Below are 21,270 nucleotides of genomic sequence, written 5' to 3' on the forward strand. Positions count from 1 at the left end.
ATTTCATATTATATTTCTTGGTATTTGTAGTACTAATTCATGCTTTATGTCACGTTGCTTATTTAAACAGAGCCAGAAATTTGACATCAGAGGAATGATTGATGACACAGAGAAGTAAAGTGCCATCTGATGGGTTTAAGGAAGAAATCAAAGGTAGAACCATAGCTTGGAGGCAGTAAATTATCTTAAGTTTTCTCGCGGCCCCCAAAATAAGCTTCTCCATGTTTAAGACTGTACTCTGAATGAATTTCCTTTATATGGTTAAATGATTCTGTGAATGTAATCACCAAATATGAACAGACCGAAAAACAATATTAAGATGCAGACGGTACTCAGACATGGTAAGATTAATTATTAGTTGCCTGATTATATTTAGTAACTGCAGTCATGCCCCAGCAATCCAGCCCTCGCTAAAGTCAGACTCTTTCGGCAACACGTGTACACTCCAGCTGCACAGCAAAGGTGAGTCTCAGCAGTTTACAATTTCTGCATTGCGGCTTTGACTCTATTTCTCCTTACTCTCTCCAAAAATAATAAGATTTAAATACTGGCATTTGAAAAGTCATCCTGAGGTGATAAAAATAGTTGCTCTTAAAAAAAAGGCAGAAAGAGATCTATGGAAATATTGCAGAGAGGATGAAAGGAAAACAATACAGGAGACAGAAGTTGGGGGTAGGGGGAACTGAGGAGACATTACCCTGGAATGAAGGCAGGATCTTCCTGGGGAGGGGCCACCGTTGCTCTTTTTTAACTCTTGTCTCAGAAGTCGCTGTATGACTCCAAAATGTGCTCCTGTAAGGATTAAAATTATTTTATAAGAAGCTTATTTTTAATTAAACATATTATGTGTAAATTAGGAAAGTTTTCAATTACAGAAGTGAAGAAAGCAAAAGGTTACAATTTCCCACCTCAGAAATATAGTAGCATAACTATTTTATTTTATACCACATAAATCTCTCTCCTTTTTCCATCGTAGGTCTCTCTGCGTATTTTTGCAGCCAGTGTCTCTGAGTACTTACACACACACACACACACGTGCGCGCGCACACTCACACATACATTTGTTCCAGAATCATTGAAAAACAATGTTAGTCTATACTACCAAACTCAACCTTGAGGATTCTCAGGAGGGATTTACACCTCACTACAAGTATCTTCCCTTCCTGAAAGTTTTTCTTATGCATGTAACTCCCCAACAATTGCACTCTTTAGGGCAGTTCCCCAAATCACTTCCCTCTCCTTAGCTTGTTCACCTCACCCACCCTAAAATCTCCTTGCTTCAGCTTCTTTAAACTGCAACTTCTTGTTTTGTTTTTCTTTTTTTGCCCTTAACTTATTTTGCCATGAAGTTTGTATCATTTAAAAAATATCAGCTGGGTAGCTTTTCCTCTTTCAAATTCCCTAAACCAGTTAACACGCGCTAAGATCTCATTAGATCACCTGAGCGTGAGGTCCATGGCGGAATTGTTTCACCGCTATTTATTTAAATTTGACTCTCTATCTGGGTATATATACATAATGATTATAGGATTATAGGAACAATAATTTTGCATTACAGAAAACTGGAAAACATAGAGAAACAAACATTTAGAAGTAAATATTATATATACTCACTACACAGCTGCAACCACCATTAATATCTTAATGCACATCCTTTCAAATCTTTCTCTGTATATGTACGTGTGTGTGCACTACCACAATGGGATGCATTTCATAATATTTTGTGACCCACTTCTTTTAATCAAGAATTTTCACCACAGTTTTTCTCATCTAATGTAACACCCAATAATTATTCAGATTTTCAAAAATGATATTCAAACCCATTTCTATTCTGTGCCACACACTGCATCTGATTATGTCCTTTATGTGTTGTCCAATCTTACATAACAGAACCCTTCTTCACTGTTTGGTTGAAATTACCAGGCCCAAATATTCCACTTTCTGGAGTTGTCTGGTTATTTCATTGTGATATAATTTATTTTCTCATTATTTTCTTTATTTCATATAAAGTATAAGTCATATCTTAAAGCTTGGTGATAAAATATATAATTTAAAAATTTTTAAGTACACTAGATGCTGTTCTATGCCAGATGTTCCATTGATCCCACTATCCATGATGCTAAATTTGACCCCCTGCTTAAATAATGAAATTCTGAACATAATTCAGGTTTCTTGGGAATATCAAACATCCAGTTCTCCATCAATCATATACCTAATGATTTTAATATCAATTGTTAATTGTTGCCTGACTCAATATTTTCACCAGGGTTTGTCAAATTTTTGCTTCTAGCATATTATTCCTTCTATGTTTATTCGTTGTCTTTTTTTAAGTTAGCCTTGCCCCTCGATAACAGAGCTATTCAGTTGTGTTCTATTTATCACACTGCTGATTGAATTCACTTATATCAACAGCCAGAGGATTTTCATAGATTTTATAGGACAGTTTAGGGTAAAGGATATCCTTTTATTTGTTTGTTAGTTGCAAATAACACTGAAATAACTCAGAAAAAAATAAGAGGCACATATGTATACATGCACATATATTATCATATACATATATGTGAAGAAAGAATGATATTGAAATGGGTCAAAATATTAACATGTGAATCTGGGTAAAGGTATCTGAGACTTCTTTAAACAGTTCTGAAACTTTTTCATTCATTTGAAATTACATCTAAGTAAAAGTTACATTTCAGAAAACTAATAAACACAAGAAAGGCGTAGCAATAAGCAAATGAATTAAACATAATAATATTTTATGAAGTGAAATGGGAAAATAAATAACAATCCATTTTCTTTGAGCATTAGAAAAGAAACATTTTCTTAATGTGCATTGGAAATTTAAATTGATAATACTTTGTAAAGATAGTTGGTCATATATGTCTTAGCCATGAACTGTAAATTACTTTTGAACAATTTGGATTTAGGTAATTATTCCATGAGAAAATAGATGTATAAAGATATTTGCAATTATTATGTCCATTTTTATACTACTATCCATGATAAATTTAAAACAATCTACCTTTACAATGAAAATGAGTTAGTAACATTATAGTAAAACCATAAAACCAGTTAAAATACAGGCAATAAAATTAAGCTGAAAAGAAATATATGATAGCAGTTATATGAAAGCCTACTACAAAATATTATATTTGACCTATTTCCAAGTTAGCATAAAGTTAAAGATATAATTGCACATGAGTAGATAGGAGGAAAAGATAAACTGTACATATGATAGACTAACAATTTCCTGAGGAACCCAACCCTGGAACCCTGCCTCTTACAGTGTGGTCTGTGAACTTCCCTAGTCAACCCCACAGAGGAGCTAGGCTAGTTTAGAAGATCCCACTGCTGATCTTCTAAAGCCAAAGCCCAAGGATGTGGTCCAGGAATCTGGATCTTCAAAGAGCACTTGGCTTGATTCTGTGGCATGTTAATGTGCAGTTTTTCTGAAAGTAGAACTCCAAGATGAATCAAATGTTTGGCAAGAGTATATTGAAGCCAGTTCAATAACTTAGATGATAAACAAGGAAAGGTGCTGCTTCTTTTCCCTTTTTTCATGTTTAGAACAATGAGTTTCTCTTTCTTTCTTTGTTTAAGCCCTGTGTGATTTAGTTGCAGAGTGTTTTTCCTTAGAGTCTAGTGTTCTAGACTCTAACCACATTGTTGGTGCCTACAAATCTCTTTCCAGAACTCCTCTATACAAACTACCTGTATACCCATATAAATAGCACAGGGTTCCTTCAGACTCCCCTTCATCCAGTCTTCCTTAACTCCAAAAGATCTCTGTTGTAGCTCTAATTGTTGCCACTGCCTGCAGGCACTTCCATATTTGCCACCTCCACACTCTTAAATAATTTTATTGTTTGCAGGGCTAGGCTCACTTCTAAAATTTGTCCAAAAATCCACTTTTAAGCACCTTCCACACCCAGGTATTTGAATGTACTGTCTCTTGGCTCCAGAGACTTGCTCAGATTTATTCTGATTAAGAAGATTTCCCTTCTTTTTGCCAGAAGGTGGGAACTTTTTTTTTTTTTTTTTTTTTTGAGAGAAAGAGAGAGAGAGAGAGCACCAGTGGGCAAGGGACAGAAGAAATCTTAACCAGGTTCCATGCCCAGAGCAGTCTCCATCTCAGCCCTGTGAGATCATGACTCTAAGATCATGACCTGAGCTGAAATCAAGAGTCAGACACTTAAGGGACTGAGCCACCCAGGAGCCCCTGGAAACTTATTCTTATTTAAAAGTCTGTGGAGGCTCTCAGAAGATTGCAAAAAAAAAGAATTTATTTTGTACTAGTCATATTCAGTTATTCCAATTCTGGGAAAATAAATTAAGAAAATAAGCAAAAGTTACATCTAAATATCCATATACAAATATGTCAATTGTAATAGTGTTTACATAAAAAATACTAGAAAATAGTTTTATTACCTGTATGATTTTTGTCAAGTTTCTTAAAACTTTCATGGCTAAATTTCCACAACTGTAAAATAGGGATAATAACTGTCTTATTTAAAAGGTGTTTTTAAATTTTAAATGAGTTAATATATTTAAAGTTCTTGGAACCATGTTTGCAAGCAGTAGTTATTAGCTAATATTATTATAATAAATATAACAAATGTGCAATAAATTATGGTACATTCACTATAATATATCACTCGGTCATTAAAATATTTTAATAAAAATAATATCATGATAAATTTTTAAAAGGAAACAAATTATGATAACCTATTTGACTACTGCTATATATAACTCTACAATTATGTATACATTTTTTAGAATAAAATACATCACATGATTTTTTCCATCTCTGTGATATGTAAAATGTAAAAATATCCTTTCTGTAATCCATATTTTCTTTAGAGAAGGCATTATTCTTGTCAAAAAAACAAAGTATTAATAAAAGATTAGGGCATTTTGTGGCATCAGTATGCCTAAGGAAGACTAACACGTAATATGGGATTAGGATTCCCCACTCTTTCAAATCCCCTTGAATGCTGCTCTCTAGAAAACAACCAGCTCAGTGGTACCTAAGTTACAATGAAAACTTAAAAGCAAAAAGCCACCATGATAGACTAACTGAAAATGAGCATAGAGTCAAGACCACAATGGTTGTCTTGCCTGAGCTTCAGCATATGTGTGCCAAATCTGAGCAGTGTCCTATGATATTTCAGCAGCATCACTTACAAGGCATACTCAACAGATAACAGCATGAGCCCCGCTTAGGGTGAGCTCAGCCCCCTTTGGGTGAACGGGAGCTCTGCATGGGGTGAATACAAGCTCTGCTTCAGGTGAGCCCTGCTTCTCTCTCTCTCTCTCTGTCTCTCTCTGCTCCTCCTGGGATTCTCTCCCTCTCTCTGTCCCTCACTCACTTGTGCCCTCTCTCTCTCAAAAACAAAACAAAACAAAAGCAAAACAACAACAACAACAAAACACAACTCACTGCCTTTGACCTACATGGTCGGCTGGATATATGTAAAAGAAAAAAAAAATAATGACATCACAGAAGTAAAACAGCTGTTGAGCTGTTGTTGCAATAGGGTCCCCTCCCTAAGGAGAGAAAAGAGAGGAGAGAAAAGAAAAAAAGAAAAAAAACTTCAAGGTAACCTGGCTATGCGCCTGCGTGACAACATCCCTCATGACCTTGTAAACTGCGACTACTTAATCAGCCTACATGTTTGTGTGTGTTACTATGTATGGGAGACAAAGAAACAGAAAATGTATTAAAAAAAAAACTATGCCCTGGGACGTTCAGGGCTCAGTTCTTCAGGTGTGAACCTAACTAAGCAGTAATGGCAGGAATAAAGTTGCTTCCTGGAAAGAAAGGCCTCGGTGTCACGACTCTCTGTGCGAGAATCCTGCTACATTACCTGGGGGCTCGCGTCCAGGATTCAAGATGGTGTGTGTCCACCTCCTTTGCCACAGAGGATATGACCTCAGGGCACCGGGAGAGGCAGCTCACCTGGCGCCAGTGGACCATGTGATCTGCAGGAGACTATCCCTCCTGGCACACTGAGGTGAGGACCCCGTGTGCACCAACAGAAACTGTGAGGCCCAGGAACCAGCTTAAGGAGCACTGCCTGTCAGACTGGTAAGAATCAGGGTTTGTTTTGGAAGACCTGTCCCTAAGAGACAGAAGGGGAGCCTGATCACCTCCCAGAGTTGCCCTAGTAGTCCCACAAGGGACGAGGAATGAAGCTGCAACTCTAAGGCACTGGGCACTGGGTAGCAGGTTGGAGTCGCCTTGTGACTGTGTGTGGGGACTTGTCTCTCCTTCATTTCCTGGGTCAATGACAATTATAATTAGAGCCAACTGTCTCTGGTTATACTACCTTAGAAAGGGCACTTTAAGGAATATTCCTAAGCAGCTGCCAAAACTCCCTTTGTTTTGGGGAAATTCCCTATCTTCTCTGGGCTGACATGGACTGCCTAATTCCACTAATGGAAAACAAACCAAAACAAAAGAAACCTGGAGTCTGCTCCTCTGTCTGAGTTGACAAGATTTAAAACAGGGGATTCTCTTCCTCTACCTTCTGTTGGCACCTCTCCTCTTCTGCCCTCCCTTCCCCTGCTCCTTTACTGCACCACCTGGGGGGGCAGCCTGCATAACTGCCTCCTCAATGCCTCAGGCACTGTCAACTCCTCCTCCCACCCTAGAGGTCGGGGAGCAAAGACCACACACTTCAGATTTCCCCACTGATGCCCCAGGTAAAAATAGACAATGGGGAACCAATTGATTAACTTTTAAATGGACGCAGATAGAACATATTTGGTATTTAAGTGGAGTTAAGTTTGTTGGTCTTTATATATCTTTAGAGTTATCAGCATTAAATATATAAAACTTTTTTCTACCTAAGGTTTTCTAAAGGTCAAAAAAGCTCTTGTTAACTCTGTTGTAATCTGTTAGCAAAAAGGTGACTTAAAATGATGGTTAATTTTGTCTGTCTCAAAGTTTTCATGGGTAATTGTTAAGACAGCTTTCAAAGTCTTTGGTAACCCAAAATGTTAAATGTTTCCTTGCATGATAAATTAAGACTGAATTCATTGGATATCTAACGAGATAAGAGGCTAAAGCACTGATTACTAGATGTAGGTTTGTGCTTCTGACTTGCTGCAGAGAAACTAAGGATATATGGATCTATGGGAAAACATATTTTATGCTTAATGGATTTATAAGTTTGCCATCTAAAAAAATTCTGATGTAACATAGAGTTCACTATTGGTTGCTACTTAGTTTTCACTGGAGACTTAGGTTTATAAGAGTTAAAATTCTGCTAAATGTAGTTAAAATGTAGTTAAAACTGATAAAAATTTAAAAAAAGCAACTCTGTGTGTAGAAATGTAGGAGATATGAAAGAAATAAGAAATGGAAATATATTTCTGTTGAAGGTAAAAGAAAGTAATTTTGTCCTAAATGAGACTGGTTATTTGGAGAGAAATGGCTTGGGACAAAATCTAAATGCAAAGAAAAGCTGTAGAAGGTTCATGAAGGAAAATCTTTAAAAAGAAGTTTTATGTGTGGTCAGGACAGATTAAGGTTAAAATAAATGGATTTTAAAAGTACACTGGGTTAAGATTAAAATTCCTCCTGATTTGATCCAAAGGCTGGGAAAATGATGGTAACACCCTTGGTGCCAGCCTCCAAAGCCTCCACGTTTGTGTTGTTCCTGTTTAGCAGAGTAATGGATGCCTCTGCCATATGAGTGATGAGTGATAAATGAAGGGCTTTTGCTGAGATACATAGGAGTCATTTTACTAAAGTTAGCCCGCTGTATGCCAAAAATGGATATCCACATGGCTGAAACATATTTATGCGGGCATTGTTGAAAAAAGAAGTGAAATAGACCTTGATGTTGGCCCCTTAACCTCCTTCCTCAATGGCCAGTGAGCAATATGTAAGTTACTGTTGGGTCAAAGTAAAATTAGTGCATCCTACAACAGCCAGGAAAGTCTTGCTTGATCACAGTCCATTCCCCCAAGATCCTGCAGGCAGGAAACGGAGGGGTAAGAGAAAAATAGGAAAGACCAGGTCAGCTCTCCGAGATAGGGTCAAGCCAGGTTAAGAATGACTACTCCCAGCACCTCGGGAGACTGACAGGGCTTTTGGCTGCCAGTCGCATAGCCAGCCAGAAACCTCATCTCCTGGCCAGCTATAGGAAACTGAGAGAAGAGCCAGCTTTCTTCCTTTTTCCTATAGATGGGTAATTCCCCAACCAAGGCCATTATTCCTTTGGAATGCATTAGGACTCATTTTCTTTTGCACAAAGGCTTGGCCCCAATACATATTGGAATAGGGGACCTGGCTGCCCGGGGGAAATTTCACTGACAATACTGTTCTACAATTGGACTTGTTTTGCAAATGTGAAGGGAAATGGGGAGAATTCCCCCATGTTCATGGTTTTGGGGCCTTAATAAAAGAAATCAAGATACATGTAAGCAATGTAAGGTGGATCCTGATTTAATGGCAACCCTTTCTGAAGTCCAGCAATCAGGAGGGGAAACAATTAAGGACCCCTTACCTGTATCCAAACCAGACCTAGAGAAGGAGGAAGCGAAGGGAAGGGAAGGGAAGTCTTCCACCTCAACCTCCTCCTCCTCAGGTCCTGGGTCTATATTTAAAAACAAAACACAATTCTGCGCCCTGCCACCCACCTTATCCAGACCATCCCCGTAATGTAACAAACATGTTTCCCTTACAATAAGCTAAAATGCCAGAAGAAAAACCCTTTACATTACGGGGTTTAAGACAGATAAAAGAAGATCTAGGTAAATTTTCTGATCAGACAAGTATATAAATGCTTTTCAGAATATTATGTATGTTTTTGAGTTGACCTGGAAAGATACAATGCTTTTGTTAAATCAGACTCTTAATGAGACAGATGTCTTGAAAAAATAAATAAATAAATAAATAAATAAATAAGGAAATCTAAGATTTAACCCTTAAATTATGCTAAATTAGCCACTATTTTACAAACACAAAGTGAGAGCCCAAGGGCCTTCCTGGAGAGGTTGTGGGAGGCTGTCATTAAATATATGGCTATCTTCCCTGACACCCCTAAAGCTGAGATGATTTTAAAGGACAAATTTGTCACTCAATCAGCCCTAGATATTCAGAGAAAATGCAAAAATTGGCTGTTGGCCTTGAAGGGACCCTAGAGGAGCTCTTATGAGCTGCCAGTTGGGTATATTACAACCAAGATCAAGAGGAGGAAAAAAAAAAATACAGAAAAGGAGGCTTAAAAAAAAAAAAAAAATCTGAGGCCTTAGTTGTGGCCTTATGTACTATGTCAGACCAGACTTCCCAAGGTCCTGGCACCAGGTGCCATTTATATGGCCGTTCGGAGCACTAAAATGAGAATGTCCTCAGAGGGGACAACCAAAATGAAAACCCCATAAGCCATGTCCCTTATGTGGAGACAATCACTGGATATCTGAATGCCCTCGGGGACCTCTATCTGTGAGGGTTCCGATAACCAATGTCCGTGGAAAGGGACTAACTGGGGCCTAGGGCTCTTCACTGTGGCTCCCCTAAACCAACTGTCTATCAGAAACCCAGAACCTCAGGTAACTCTAAATACAGAAGGAAAACTGGTTGATTTCCTTCTTAACACCAGAGCTACCCTTTCTGTCCTCCTTTCCACTCCAGGCCAGCTATCCAAATGCAGCATAACGATTAGAGGCATCTCTGGAAAACTTCTAACTAAATTTTTCTCTCAGCCCCTGGGAGGTATATGGGAAAACCTAGTTGTTTTTTTTTTTTTTTTTTTCTCATTCTTTCCTGATAATGCCAGAGAGCCTTACTCCCTTGCTAGAAATGGACATTGCTACTAATTCCAGGACAGAATAAACAATGATATGAGTTTTGGGAAATTACTAGATATTTGAGGCTGTAGATACCAGGGTTCAGGAAAATAGTTTGCCTGCTATATCAATTATTAAAGGAGACTCAATCCGACCTACTCTCCCCACCCCTCCCCCCAAAAAACACCAAAAAACTGGAGTTTGACTCCTAGACACTGTCTCTAGCCCTTGGAATGGTTACAAACATAGCAGGGCAATTATTATTACCAAGCTCACAGGGCTAAAAGATCATTAAAACACAGCATCGAGCCTTTCATTTAGGGAGAGACAAAACTTACCAAATGGCCCAAAGGATGTTTACTGAAAGTAGTATCAGCTTGTGAGGTCAACCACAAACTTTCTCTCCCGGGCAATCAAGAAACTGGAGGCTCTCCAGAAAAGACTGACAATTAGGTTTCAATACTTTTACTAATTGGGTAAAGACCTTCCCCTTCAAGACAGAAAAGGCACAAAAAGTAATAAAAATCCTGCTTTATAAAATAATACCCAGGTTTGGCTTACCTAAAAATTTACCAATTAATAATGGTAAATAGCTGCCTCGACTCTTTCTCTAGGAGAACGCCTTGCTCTTGGAGAAGTTTTACACCTCAAAATAAAGCAAACTGTCAGCCCATACTCAGGAAATCTCTAAATAACACCTCACAAGCATTAGATGCTTTAAATTTTTTTTAAATTAAGTTAGGACCAAATTCTTAAAAATAGAATCACCATTAATTACTTACTGCTCCTGCTTCTCCATCACCTGGGTTATGAGAGATTCCCTGACATATGTTTACATAGCCAGGGTCTCTCCTAGATTGCTGTACAGGTTTGGAAACTATATACATTATCTTAAGATGCCATCTTGTTGGTCAATATAATCTTTACTTTGTTTTTCTCTTTGTGTCTCCTAACGTTTATGCTCTCTTATGCCTGCCAGCCTTCCTATAAAACCATACTGTGGGCCACTTGACTGACCCTTGGGAAGACTCTAACTGCTGTACCCTACACCGCCCCTTATCAGCTTGAAGAAGCCAGAGCGGTCATCATCCCTTTTTCCTAACAGCAGTTACAGGCCCTATTTCAGAGGAGAAATACATAGGGAAAGGGTTAACATTAGGCAGGGAGAGATAAGGGACCTTCAGGGAGGCAGACTGCAACTGCAGGTGGGAGGCTAAAGCAGATGGGGTTCTCCCCTTATAAAAGCCTTTATGGGCACCAAGGGCATAAGGCAGGGGGATCTAAGTGAGACAGGCAATCTAACCCTAAGACAACAGATGCGGGCCCTTGGCTTTATCTTAACCACCTTACACCACTGAGTCAGGGAGCGATAACATATGAATCTGACCACAGACACTCACCCCTTTAAACCAGGAGATGCAATATGGATAAAGGAGTGAAATAACCAAACCCTGAAACCCCTCTGGAGGGGCCCGTTCACTGCCATTTTGTCCACCCCTACTGCAGTCAAGGTGGCCAAAGTGGGTCCCTGGATTCACTACAGCAGAGTGAAGCTGCCCTCTCGAAACTGGGAGTGTATTCCTGATTCATCAACGCTGTGCAAGCTGACCATAGGAAGAAGCAATCTGCAACTCCCCAGGCTCCAACAGACTGGAATCCTGCTAATCTACATACGACAAAAGCTTGAGGAACCCACGATCTGGTGAAACGAAAGACTGTCCTTATTTTCTATATCGGTTTCCTTACTCTGATGCACTGTCACGCTTTAGTTCTCACTATTATTGTGATTCTTCCTCTACTCTTTGCCATAAGATTGGCCGAGGCTGCCTGGCCAGCTGGAAATGTGGTGAGAAGTTTCTGTTGACACTCACCTTCCTTTTGTGGAAAGGATACTTCATTGGCACTGACATGGGGCAACAATGGCCATTAGAGACTAGAAAATTAGATCCCCACAAACCTTATAGTAAAACAAAATACCCCAGTCCTACTACTGGGGTTTGGCTTCTCAAGAGCTCAATTATTGGGAAAAACTGTCTTTAGTAGTGGGGAAAAAGTTCATTGTTGTCTCTGTTAAAAACTTAACATGCCTACGCCAAAGATTTTATAACTCAACTACCTGAAAAACCCAATTGTCGGGGGGGACCCCAGATCACCTTGAGCCAAATCCCCACCCCTTGTCTAACTTGTCTCATCTCTGAGAGGCCTGAGACAATGTCACAGCCATCAAATGGCAGGTCCAGGTGGACTATACTAGATCTGTGGAAGGACATCCTATATAGTACTTCCCTCAGTCTGGTCAGGGTCATATGTGCTGGAAACTATTTGTCCATCTTTCTTCCTGCTCCCACTTTCCAGAGGGAAATATTTGGGAGTCCGAGTGTATAGGGACAGGGAGACTCAAAGGAAGCAGTGTGCCTTACAAATTGGCAATTAAAAAGATGATAAATGGCCTCCTCCTGAGCACATAATCCAGTATTATGGCCCTGTCAGCTGGGCAGAGGATGGGTCCTGGGGCTGCTGCACTCCCATTTACATGCTAAACCACATAATCAGACTGTAAGCAGTTGTAGAAATTATAACCAATGAAACTGCCAGAGCTCTTAACTTACTAGCCACGCGGCAAACCAAAGTGCACAAGGCCATCTATCAAAATCGCTTGGCCTTAGATTACCTGTTTTGCTTCTGAGGGAGGTGTTTGTGGAAAACTTAACCTGAGCAACTGCTGCCTACAGAGAGATGATGAAGGAAAAGTCACAGAGGACATCACAGATCAAATGGGAAAGGTTACTCAAGTCCCAGTCCAGACTTGGAATGGTTGGAAACCTGGGGAGTTATTTAGAGGATGGTTTTCAACTCTCAGGGGATTCAAAACCTTCATGGGAATTACCCTTCTAATTTTGGGAGGGTGCTTAATCTTACCCTGCTTAGCTCCCTTGGATTGTACAGTCTGTCTCCAGTCTCACTGAGGCCATGATTTAAAAAAAAGGATGGCCATTCACGTAATAATGTTATAAAAATATAAACCTCTAAACCAAGATGATGCTCTTTGACCCAAAATAGAGGGTTTTGAGCATCAAAGGGGGTAATGTGGTAGGGTGCCCTCCCTAAGGAGAGAAAAAAGAGAGAGAAAAGAAAAAAAAAAAAATTCAAGGTAACCTGGCTATGTGCCTACGTAACAACAACCCTCATGACCTTGTAAACTGAGACTACTTAATTTTGTGTGTGTTACCATATATGGGAGACAAAGAAATAGAAAATGTATTTAAAAAAAACAAAAAAAACTATGCCACGGGGATGTTCCTTCGGGGCTCAGTTCTTCTGGTATGAACCCAACTGAGCAGTGCTGACAGGAATAAAGTTGCTTCCTGGAAAGAAAAGTCTCTGTGTGAGGACTCCGTGCGAGATTCCTGCTACATTGTATGTTGAGCCACAATGGAAGAAACCTTCAAATAAAACAGGAGGAAGAAATGCACTGAAATAATGCATCAGATAATGTAGCATAGCTGAGAAATCAAAGAAAACAAACTAAAGGGGCAGTGGCTAAAGATGCTTCACTGAAGTGAAAATACTGAACTGAGGAAAAATTGCCAGGTTTTGTAGTCAGCTGATGCTGCTAGTCAGCCAACGCAAACATGTGTTCAAAATAAAAATCTGCTTGCAACAGATTATTTTATTGTTTGGCTTCTTGTTTACCAGATGAAAATGAAATATGTGTATCCATGTGATATATTTTACCTGGTGGTGAATGGATAGTAGGAGTGTGCAAAATGCTCTGCTGAATTCGCTAATATCAAAAACATCCCTTGACAATTGCAGGATTTGAGAATAAGTCATGCTGGTCCAGAAAACAGTGCAACAGAGCTGTGTTGGAGAGAGTTTTGACATTTGCATACCAAATCACATTTATTAAACCAATGAATGCTCTTTCGCCAGAATGACTACATTTTAAACAGAAATGCCATCACTTTACAAAGCATTGCTTAATTGTCAGTGTACTCCCTTTTAAAAAGCCCTCCTTCCTTTTAGATAGACCGTGTATTTTGTAACTTTTATGTGACTAGGTAGTCATTATATAAACTACATTCTAAATGCATTAGGGATCATTGTGATTGGGAATTTTTTATGTCATAAATACCTCCTGGGTAGCAATTTTTGCAGAAAAGATCATTTTTAAGACCAAAATTGCTGTTACCTTAGAAACGGTTACCGTGACATGACATCAGGCAAATCAAAGTTAAAATTTTGATTCCAACAACTACTAGCGGTAGGATATATAACAAGTTTCTTATCTTTGTAAGCCTTAGCTTCTTCATTGAGAAATATGACTAGTGATATTTAACTTATATATTTTTTGGAATAAAATAAAATAATTTATGTAACTGTCTATTATAATGACTGGAACAAGATAGTATGCATAACAAATGACAGCTCCTATGTTTGCATGTTTGATATTTCAGCACAATATTAAAAACAAAAATGGGTTTATCTATAAGTACATGCCTACTGATTAGTCCTCAGTGAGCCCAATAGTGAGAAATTTAAAAGTGAAAACTCATTTGCAACAGATAAAGAAATAACTGCACTGAGAAAGAGGCATTAAAGTTTATTTTTTTCATTTTCCTAAATATATATTTCAAGGAAGATAAAAGCCCGAAAGTTATAAATACATCCTTGGGAATTCATACTCTTCCAGCTGATAAATGTGTCTTTTTAAGAGTTTGGTGAAGATTGTTCATTGTATTTTTGTTTTGACGAGAAAATTGTTGCTTCTCATCACACTTGACTGCTTGCAGGGCCCCTGAATAGGAAATTACCAATGCTGAGATTTGTATAACTTAAAGAAAGTATCGGGGCACAGTGCTTGGAAGGACATAACTAATAGAGACATACATTCAGTTAGTATAAGCAATCTTTTGATTTGCATAGTTTTATCTACAGAGTAATTATTTTGTTTCCTATTTCCTCTTTTGCACTCCTTTATAACTACATGCAAGGCACAGATTGAAGGTACAAAGAATTTCAATACCACTCTTCTTTAGGACAATGTGCACGTCTTTAAATCTTAAAATAAGCACAAAAATTTCATATTCTATAAAAGAGGAAAAACACTTAAAAGTTCTGGTAGTGTTTAAAAAGGAAAACACGTGCATTTTCTGTTCAATATCAGCTTCTGTTAAAGAAGCTTCTCTTTTTTTCCCCTCACTCTGAAACTAGCGCCTGCAATTCGTAAAGAAATCTAGTGATACTTTTGTAAATGAATCACTATTGCATTCGTACCATTAGCCTCTGAACAGATGTCAGAGTGTAAAGATTGGCTGCCTCTAGATCAAGTTGCTGCTGCCAACTCTCGCGAGCTTTGTCAGTAACAGTTGATTGTAATGTCAGTGCAGTCCAATTTACAGGCTGGAGCAGCAGCTGCATTCTGCATTTCCCTGAAGTATTCCATGACTTCCACTCCTTGCAAACTTTATCATCTTTGTTGCAGTGAGTCAGGTAAGCTGCTCAGAATTTACGTGTTCGTGTAGAGATGCAACTTGCGGTGAAGCTCATTCTGTAGGATTGCTATCCCTTCACTTGTCTGCTGTGCCCCTTTGGTGCTCTGTGGAGGACAGTTATTGCAAATGGGACAGATGAAGCGAGCCAGCAGACACATGCATCAAATCTGCCTATTATTCAAGGAACGCAAACTGAGTCCATTTAACTGCTGAGAAAATAATGAATTTATTCAACTTTGTGTAAAGGACCGCAGCACTTGTGGAGTCACTGTGATGTATGTTCTCAGGGCACTCTCTGAAGGAAATATTTTTATGCTCTATTTTGCCCTTAAAAGCACGATTTAGTGAATCTCTCCTGAAAAGGATAATAAAAGTGGTCTTTGACCTGTCTTAGTCTATTTTTTTTCTTTTCTTCTTTTTTAAGTGGAATGAAATGAATAGTCCTCTTATTGTCTGGCTTGACAGGGTACTTTTCTTAATCAACATTTTGTCATCTGAAACTTTACCAGTATCAAACTGGCAAAGAATGAGGTGTAAGTTTCTTGTATCTAAAAGAAAATTCTGTTTTCTAATTTCATTTACGAACTCCCCCCACCTTTGTCCTGTTTGTCCTCTTTTTTTTTTTTAATATGCGCATTTAAAGTATAGCAAAATATTGGAAATTTTCTATTATTACTATTATTATGGAAACAATTAGAAATATAGATTTTCTATTCATCCTGTCGTCTGGCAAATCTACTCTTATTTTGATGATATCAGTACTTATTTAATCAGAGGATTGAACATTGAGTGTAATATGTATGAATGATAAAAGTAAACTGAAATGTGAATAAAATTATTTAATTGTTTATGATTTCCATATATAATTTCCTTTTATTTCAAGAGTAGGCCTTCCCAATCTTTATGAGTGTATAACATAGTAATACACTCAACCAGAAGTTTCTATCCCTAGTCTGTGTAATATCTTCCATAATAGAAACTATCTCATACTGATGGTAAGCTTAATTATATTTCATTTATGTAAATAGGAACTTTCTTAAGGATGAACATGAGTTTTTAAATGTCTTTATACTTTAAATGAAGATCTTCAGGAATTCTCTGTGATTTTGAAATGACATTATCTTTGAATGACAAATAAAATTTCTAATTGGATTTGCAAAGTTGTTTTATTCTCCTAGATTTGTTGTTCTTTCGTTGTTTTTTGTTTTTAATGCTCTGCTTCTTTAACCTTAAGAAACTGCTTGAGATCTATTCCACATTTCAGTTTTTGAAATACAAGTTAATAATATCTTAGCAAGTCACATCTTGTTTATAAATTTAGTTTCTGCTTTGAGTCGTTTTTTGATAAAAATTAATAACATGTTTAAATTACATGTTGTCTTCATACTGATGCTTTCATGCCAAAATCTGCTTATTCTTAGAAACTGAACTGTACAGGATGTTAGAGAATTATAGTTGAATAGATGTCAACCAAAGACCAGACTCAACTTTCAAAGAAGACCCAAGTTATCTCTCTAATATTAAATGTTTGATTTATTCACCCAAGGAAGACTTTGTGAATAGTCTTCCGAGTTGAGGAGAGATACAGATCTTACATTTCTAATACCTAACATCGTGTCTTCTATCTGTACACATTCTTTTATTGCCTAAAAGATATCAGAAAGATCCCTGAAAGGCAGTGGTAGAGTCTATTGTAAACAGACTTCCTCAATTGCCCACTTCAGATAGCCTGCAACAAAACAAGCTTTTTAGGTTTGGTATAAAGGTTTAACTGTCTTACTTTGGCCAAATACATCTTAGAGATGCTTGTTCTAGATCATATCGTCTAGATGTCTCTTGCCCGACTATTTTAAGAAGCTTTATTTTTATATAGAAATACATATTATACTGTTTTTAAAAACGGAAATTACACTCAGAGAAAACTGTTATCAATATTTGCTTGACCGTGGGTGGCCAATTATTTTGAAAATGTGTTTGATAATCAACTATGGAATATTTATGGCAAAGAAATAGCTCTTTCTATCAATCGTTTTACACCCATATCTTATAGCATACCATATTTCTTAAAATTGATGCTTTCAAAATTAAATCAAAAATCCAAAAAATGTATTTTTTGCCTTTTTTTTATTTTTCAAAGTTTTACTATTCAAAGTTTAGAATATTTTCCAAAGATGGCCAGTAGATTTTGATATCCTAGAGCACCTGATATCCTTAGAATACTATAGTCTTAAATATCTTTCAGCTTTTTCCTCTTCCCACTTCCATCATTCAATTTCTTTTGCAATTCCAAACAAAAACTCCTGCCTTTCTTTCAAAAACTATGACAGTAAGTTAAGTGATCTAAATTTAGATATTCAGTTGTTCTTGGTATGAAAATTTTCCCTATTCTTTATAGTAAACGTGTTATGTATTCTCAGAGTTTAAATTGTTTATTTAATGTGACATTAGCCAATTTGCACTAGAATTTATTGAATAAAATGGTTTAGTTATTAATAAAGATTTAGATATATATGGGGTGACTGGGTGGCTCAGCTGGTTAAGTGACCAACTTCGGCTCAAGCCATGATCTTAACCACAGTCAGACTGTGGGTTCGAACCCCACGTGGGGCTCTGTGCTGACTCTTGGAGCCTGGAACCTGTTTCAGATTCTGTGCCTGTCTCTTTCTGCCCCTCCCCACCCCTCTCTATCAAAAATGAATAAACATCAATTTGGTTAAAAAATAAAGATTTAGACATACAAACTAATAAAATTTTCTTAGTCTCCTTTATCTTTTGATTATTTAATCATGTGATAGCATATACTAAAAATACAAATATCTCTTAGTAGTAAAACTACAGAGAAACCTGTTAGACTAGAGAATACCAGATTATGAAAATGCTTATTTAGATAAGTGCTGCGGCTAAATATAAAAATATTAGCCTACACTAACAATGAGTATGTGAGCACATGAGTATTTTTGTATTAAAGTCTAGATTTCATAATATGGTGTATAAACATTCCAACAGGCAGCATGATAGTGAGTTGGAATTATATTGCCATTCTTGCAGTGAACACATGCTTACAATGAATTTTTTGAATGTTCCTAATTACATTATTTATAAGATGATGACTCACAGATCATGGTTGAAAAAGCAAGCTTAGTTATTATTTGGATGAATCATACTATACAACATTAACACCTATTCAGCACAAATATAAATAAAACCATATAAGAAACAGTTATGTAAATCAAGCTAAGTGGCATGGGAATGATATGACAACCTTTTAACTGTTATAGTAGATATTTTTTTAAATAGTCAAGGAAGATTATTGCATATATTAATTACATGCAAAAACAAAACATTTCGGTGGTATACTTGCTATGCAATAAAATTAATAAACTGTACAGCAAATGATTGAAAAGTATCAGAGACCAAAAATTATTAGCATTAGGTGTTTTGTTAATAAAGGCAAAATAATATTTATATAAAACCAAGAAAAAAGCCCAGACAATCTCTGCTTCAGACTCAGAAGAACATAGCTTGAGCCAAGCCACAGGGAGGAATGAGGCCAACCAGAGATGCTGCAATTAATCTATTGAAATGCAGCTTAAAGTAAACCCACTTGGTATCTTAATTCTTTTTTTCCTTCCCAAACAGGTTTTTAAAAAAGAAAAAAAAAAATCCATTGCAGCATTTTGTTCTCCAAATGTCACTGAAATTTATTTAAAAGAAAGGGCTTAGAAATTATCAAAAGGAAAAAAAAAAAAAAAGACTGTGGTAGCCATGCCTCTAAAACTCCTAAACTGTCAGAAATATAAAATCTCATTAGTAAGTGTCAAGTCTACAGGAAACTTTACATTATTATTACATTATCATAATAGTGTGAGATTATAATATAATATAATCATAAATAATATAAATATATCATAGTATAGAAATAATATAATAATATAGAAATAGTATTAAGATATTATATACTTCAATAATATATTTCAATGGTCTTAACACAGATTCAATTGTATCAAATTTGAGAACATAAAATAATTTCACATTTTGATTTTTTAAAACTTGATTACCATAATAATCATTATATATAGACATATATGTAAAAATATGCATATACTTATGGACATTGAAAGAATAAGATCTACATGTATAGCTATATAGATATAGACAGAAGCAGAGATAAAGAGATCTATAAGTACACTGAACAAAATACTATATACAATTGATCAATTTATTTAGATCTTTTGCGGGGCTCAAGAAATACTTTTTGATCACTAGCTGCACTATTAGCAGTGGTAAATGAGATTGATTTAAAATGTGAAAATTGTAACTCTGGCACAGTTTTCAGGATGATGCCTTCTTCTCTGCCTTCGAGATAATCTAAATTAAACACACACACACACACACACACACACACACGCTAATACAATTTCTCAATGTTCACATGATTAGCTTCTTAGACACATAGATTGTTTTACAATTATAATACCAAAAATAATAAAGAAAAAAATTTTGCACATTTATGGACCTTTGTTATTATTGTGTGGATGGAGTCAGTGTTTGTATTTGACCGTTTTAATCAGGTCTTCTTTCAATTATATAAAGATGGTAGTTTTTTTTATTGATATGGGCATTACATTTTTGTGTCCCTCTTTGTCATTTGGAGTTTCAGAATCTGAGTTTTAAATTTTATTAATTTCAAAGAAATTCGAGTGCGAATTATGAAATTTTAATAAAACTTTGATTTCCATAAGCAATCTCTTCATGTCATCAATAAATATTTTTTAAATGTCAAATATTGCTTTTTCTTCTACCTTTTCCAGTAATTTCTCAGCATTAGTTCTCTTAATTTCACTAATTTTGTCCACTATCAAAATGCAACTAATCTGATCATGTCAACATATTTATCATCACAAGTTGTTAATCAATTAACAAATAATAGATGTGCATTGAGTAATACCTGAGTGTTAAATTCCTTCAAACTATCTTCTCCCACACGATATATTATCAGCTACTGGTTCTCTCTATTGACATTGTAATTCAGGTATAGAGAAGGAATTTCTTCGTTATTCACTTTCCAGAACTTGTGTGTTATATGTCTGCAGCCTTCTCTTCCAGTTTTTCCCATAGTTCTTTATAGGGGTCACAGATGTGTTCGTTTTCACAATTTTTAAGATAAATGACAACTGCTGTATTTTTGTTACTTAGTATTCTATGAACAGATTGTTCAAATTCTCTTCTGAATTGTGTAGAGGAAGAAACCATGAGGCAGAAAGGACCACAGAAGGGACCATGGAAACAGAAAAATACAATAACAGAAGTCTAAGCTGGCCATGAATAGAACAGTGTGTATTTCAGAAAATACACAAGCTTGTATTTCCTCCTCTAATCAAGGAGGAAATTATATCTGTCATAAATTGACTACTACTTAATTCCACTTTTGGTGGGTCTGTGTATGGTGGAGAAATATATATATATATGCCTGGGACAAACTTCCTCTTGAAAATATTAAATCTTCTAGGGTGCCCGGGTGGCTCAGTCAGTTAAGCCTCCGACTCTGGCTCAGGTCATGACCTCACGTTTCTTGAGTTCAAGCCCCACGTCAGGCCCCTGTGCTGACAGACCCAGAGACTGCTTTGGATTCTGTGTCTCCTTCTGTCTCTACCCCTCCCCCACTAATGCTCTATTTCTCTCTGCCTCTCTCTCTCTCAAAACTAAACAAACACTAAAAACATTTAAATACTAAATATTCTTTGCCGACACTTGATAATGAATCTTTCCAAAGTGAAATGATTTCTGCTTTTCCATTCCACTTATTTCTATTCTAAATTGAAAACTGAAATATCTTCAAGCATTTTCTGGGTTTTTTTTTTGATAAAACCTTTATAGTGGTAGCAGATTTATTAGTTTTCATAATTGGTAGGGTTAATAAGAACTACTGTGTTTTAATTAATTATCATAAATAAAATATAATACTTGATGCATGAGG

At 36.7% G+C, this 21,270-nt stretch overlaps 1 protein-coding gene across 2 annotated transcripts in view; it reads left to right on the plus strand.

The window, feature by feature from the left end:
- Positions 1-15,172: 15,172 nt before the first annotated feature.
- The window catches only part of BCHE (butyrylcholinesterase), a 68,297-nt gene continuing 62,199 nt past the window's right edge, over positions 15,173-21,270 (plus strand). The window contains exons 1-2 of one of the 2 annotated variants that reach the window (XM_078432188.2): positions 15,217-15,291; positions 20,534-20,626. Coding sequence is in view for 1 of the 2 variants with exons in the window: in XM_078432187.2 (XP_078288313.1) it covers positions 15,177-15,291 (115 nt within the window). In the remaining variant the exon portion in view is untranslated. Of the gene's footprint in view, positions 15,292-20,533; positions 20,627-21,270 lie in introns of both variants that reach the window. The other variant, XM_078432187.2, reaches the window with a different exon arrangement.

This window comes from Panthera onca, chromosome C2 (genome assembly GCF_046562875.1).
Source record: "Panthera onca isolate mPanOnc1 chromosome C2, mPanOnc1 haplotype 2, whole genome shotgun sequence".
NCBI classification, from domain to species: Eukaryota; Metazoa; Chordata; class Mammalia; order Carnivora; family Felidae; genus Panthera; species Panthera onca.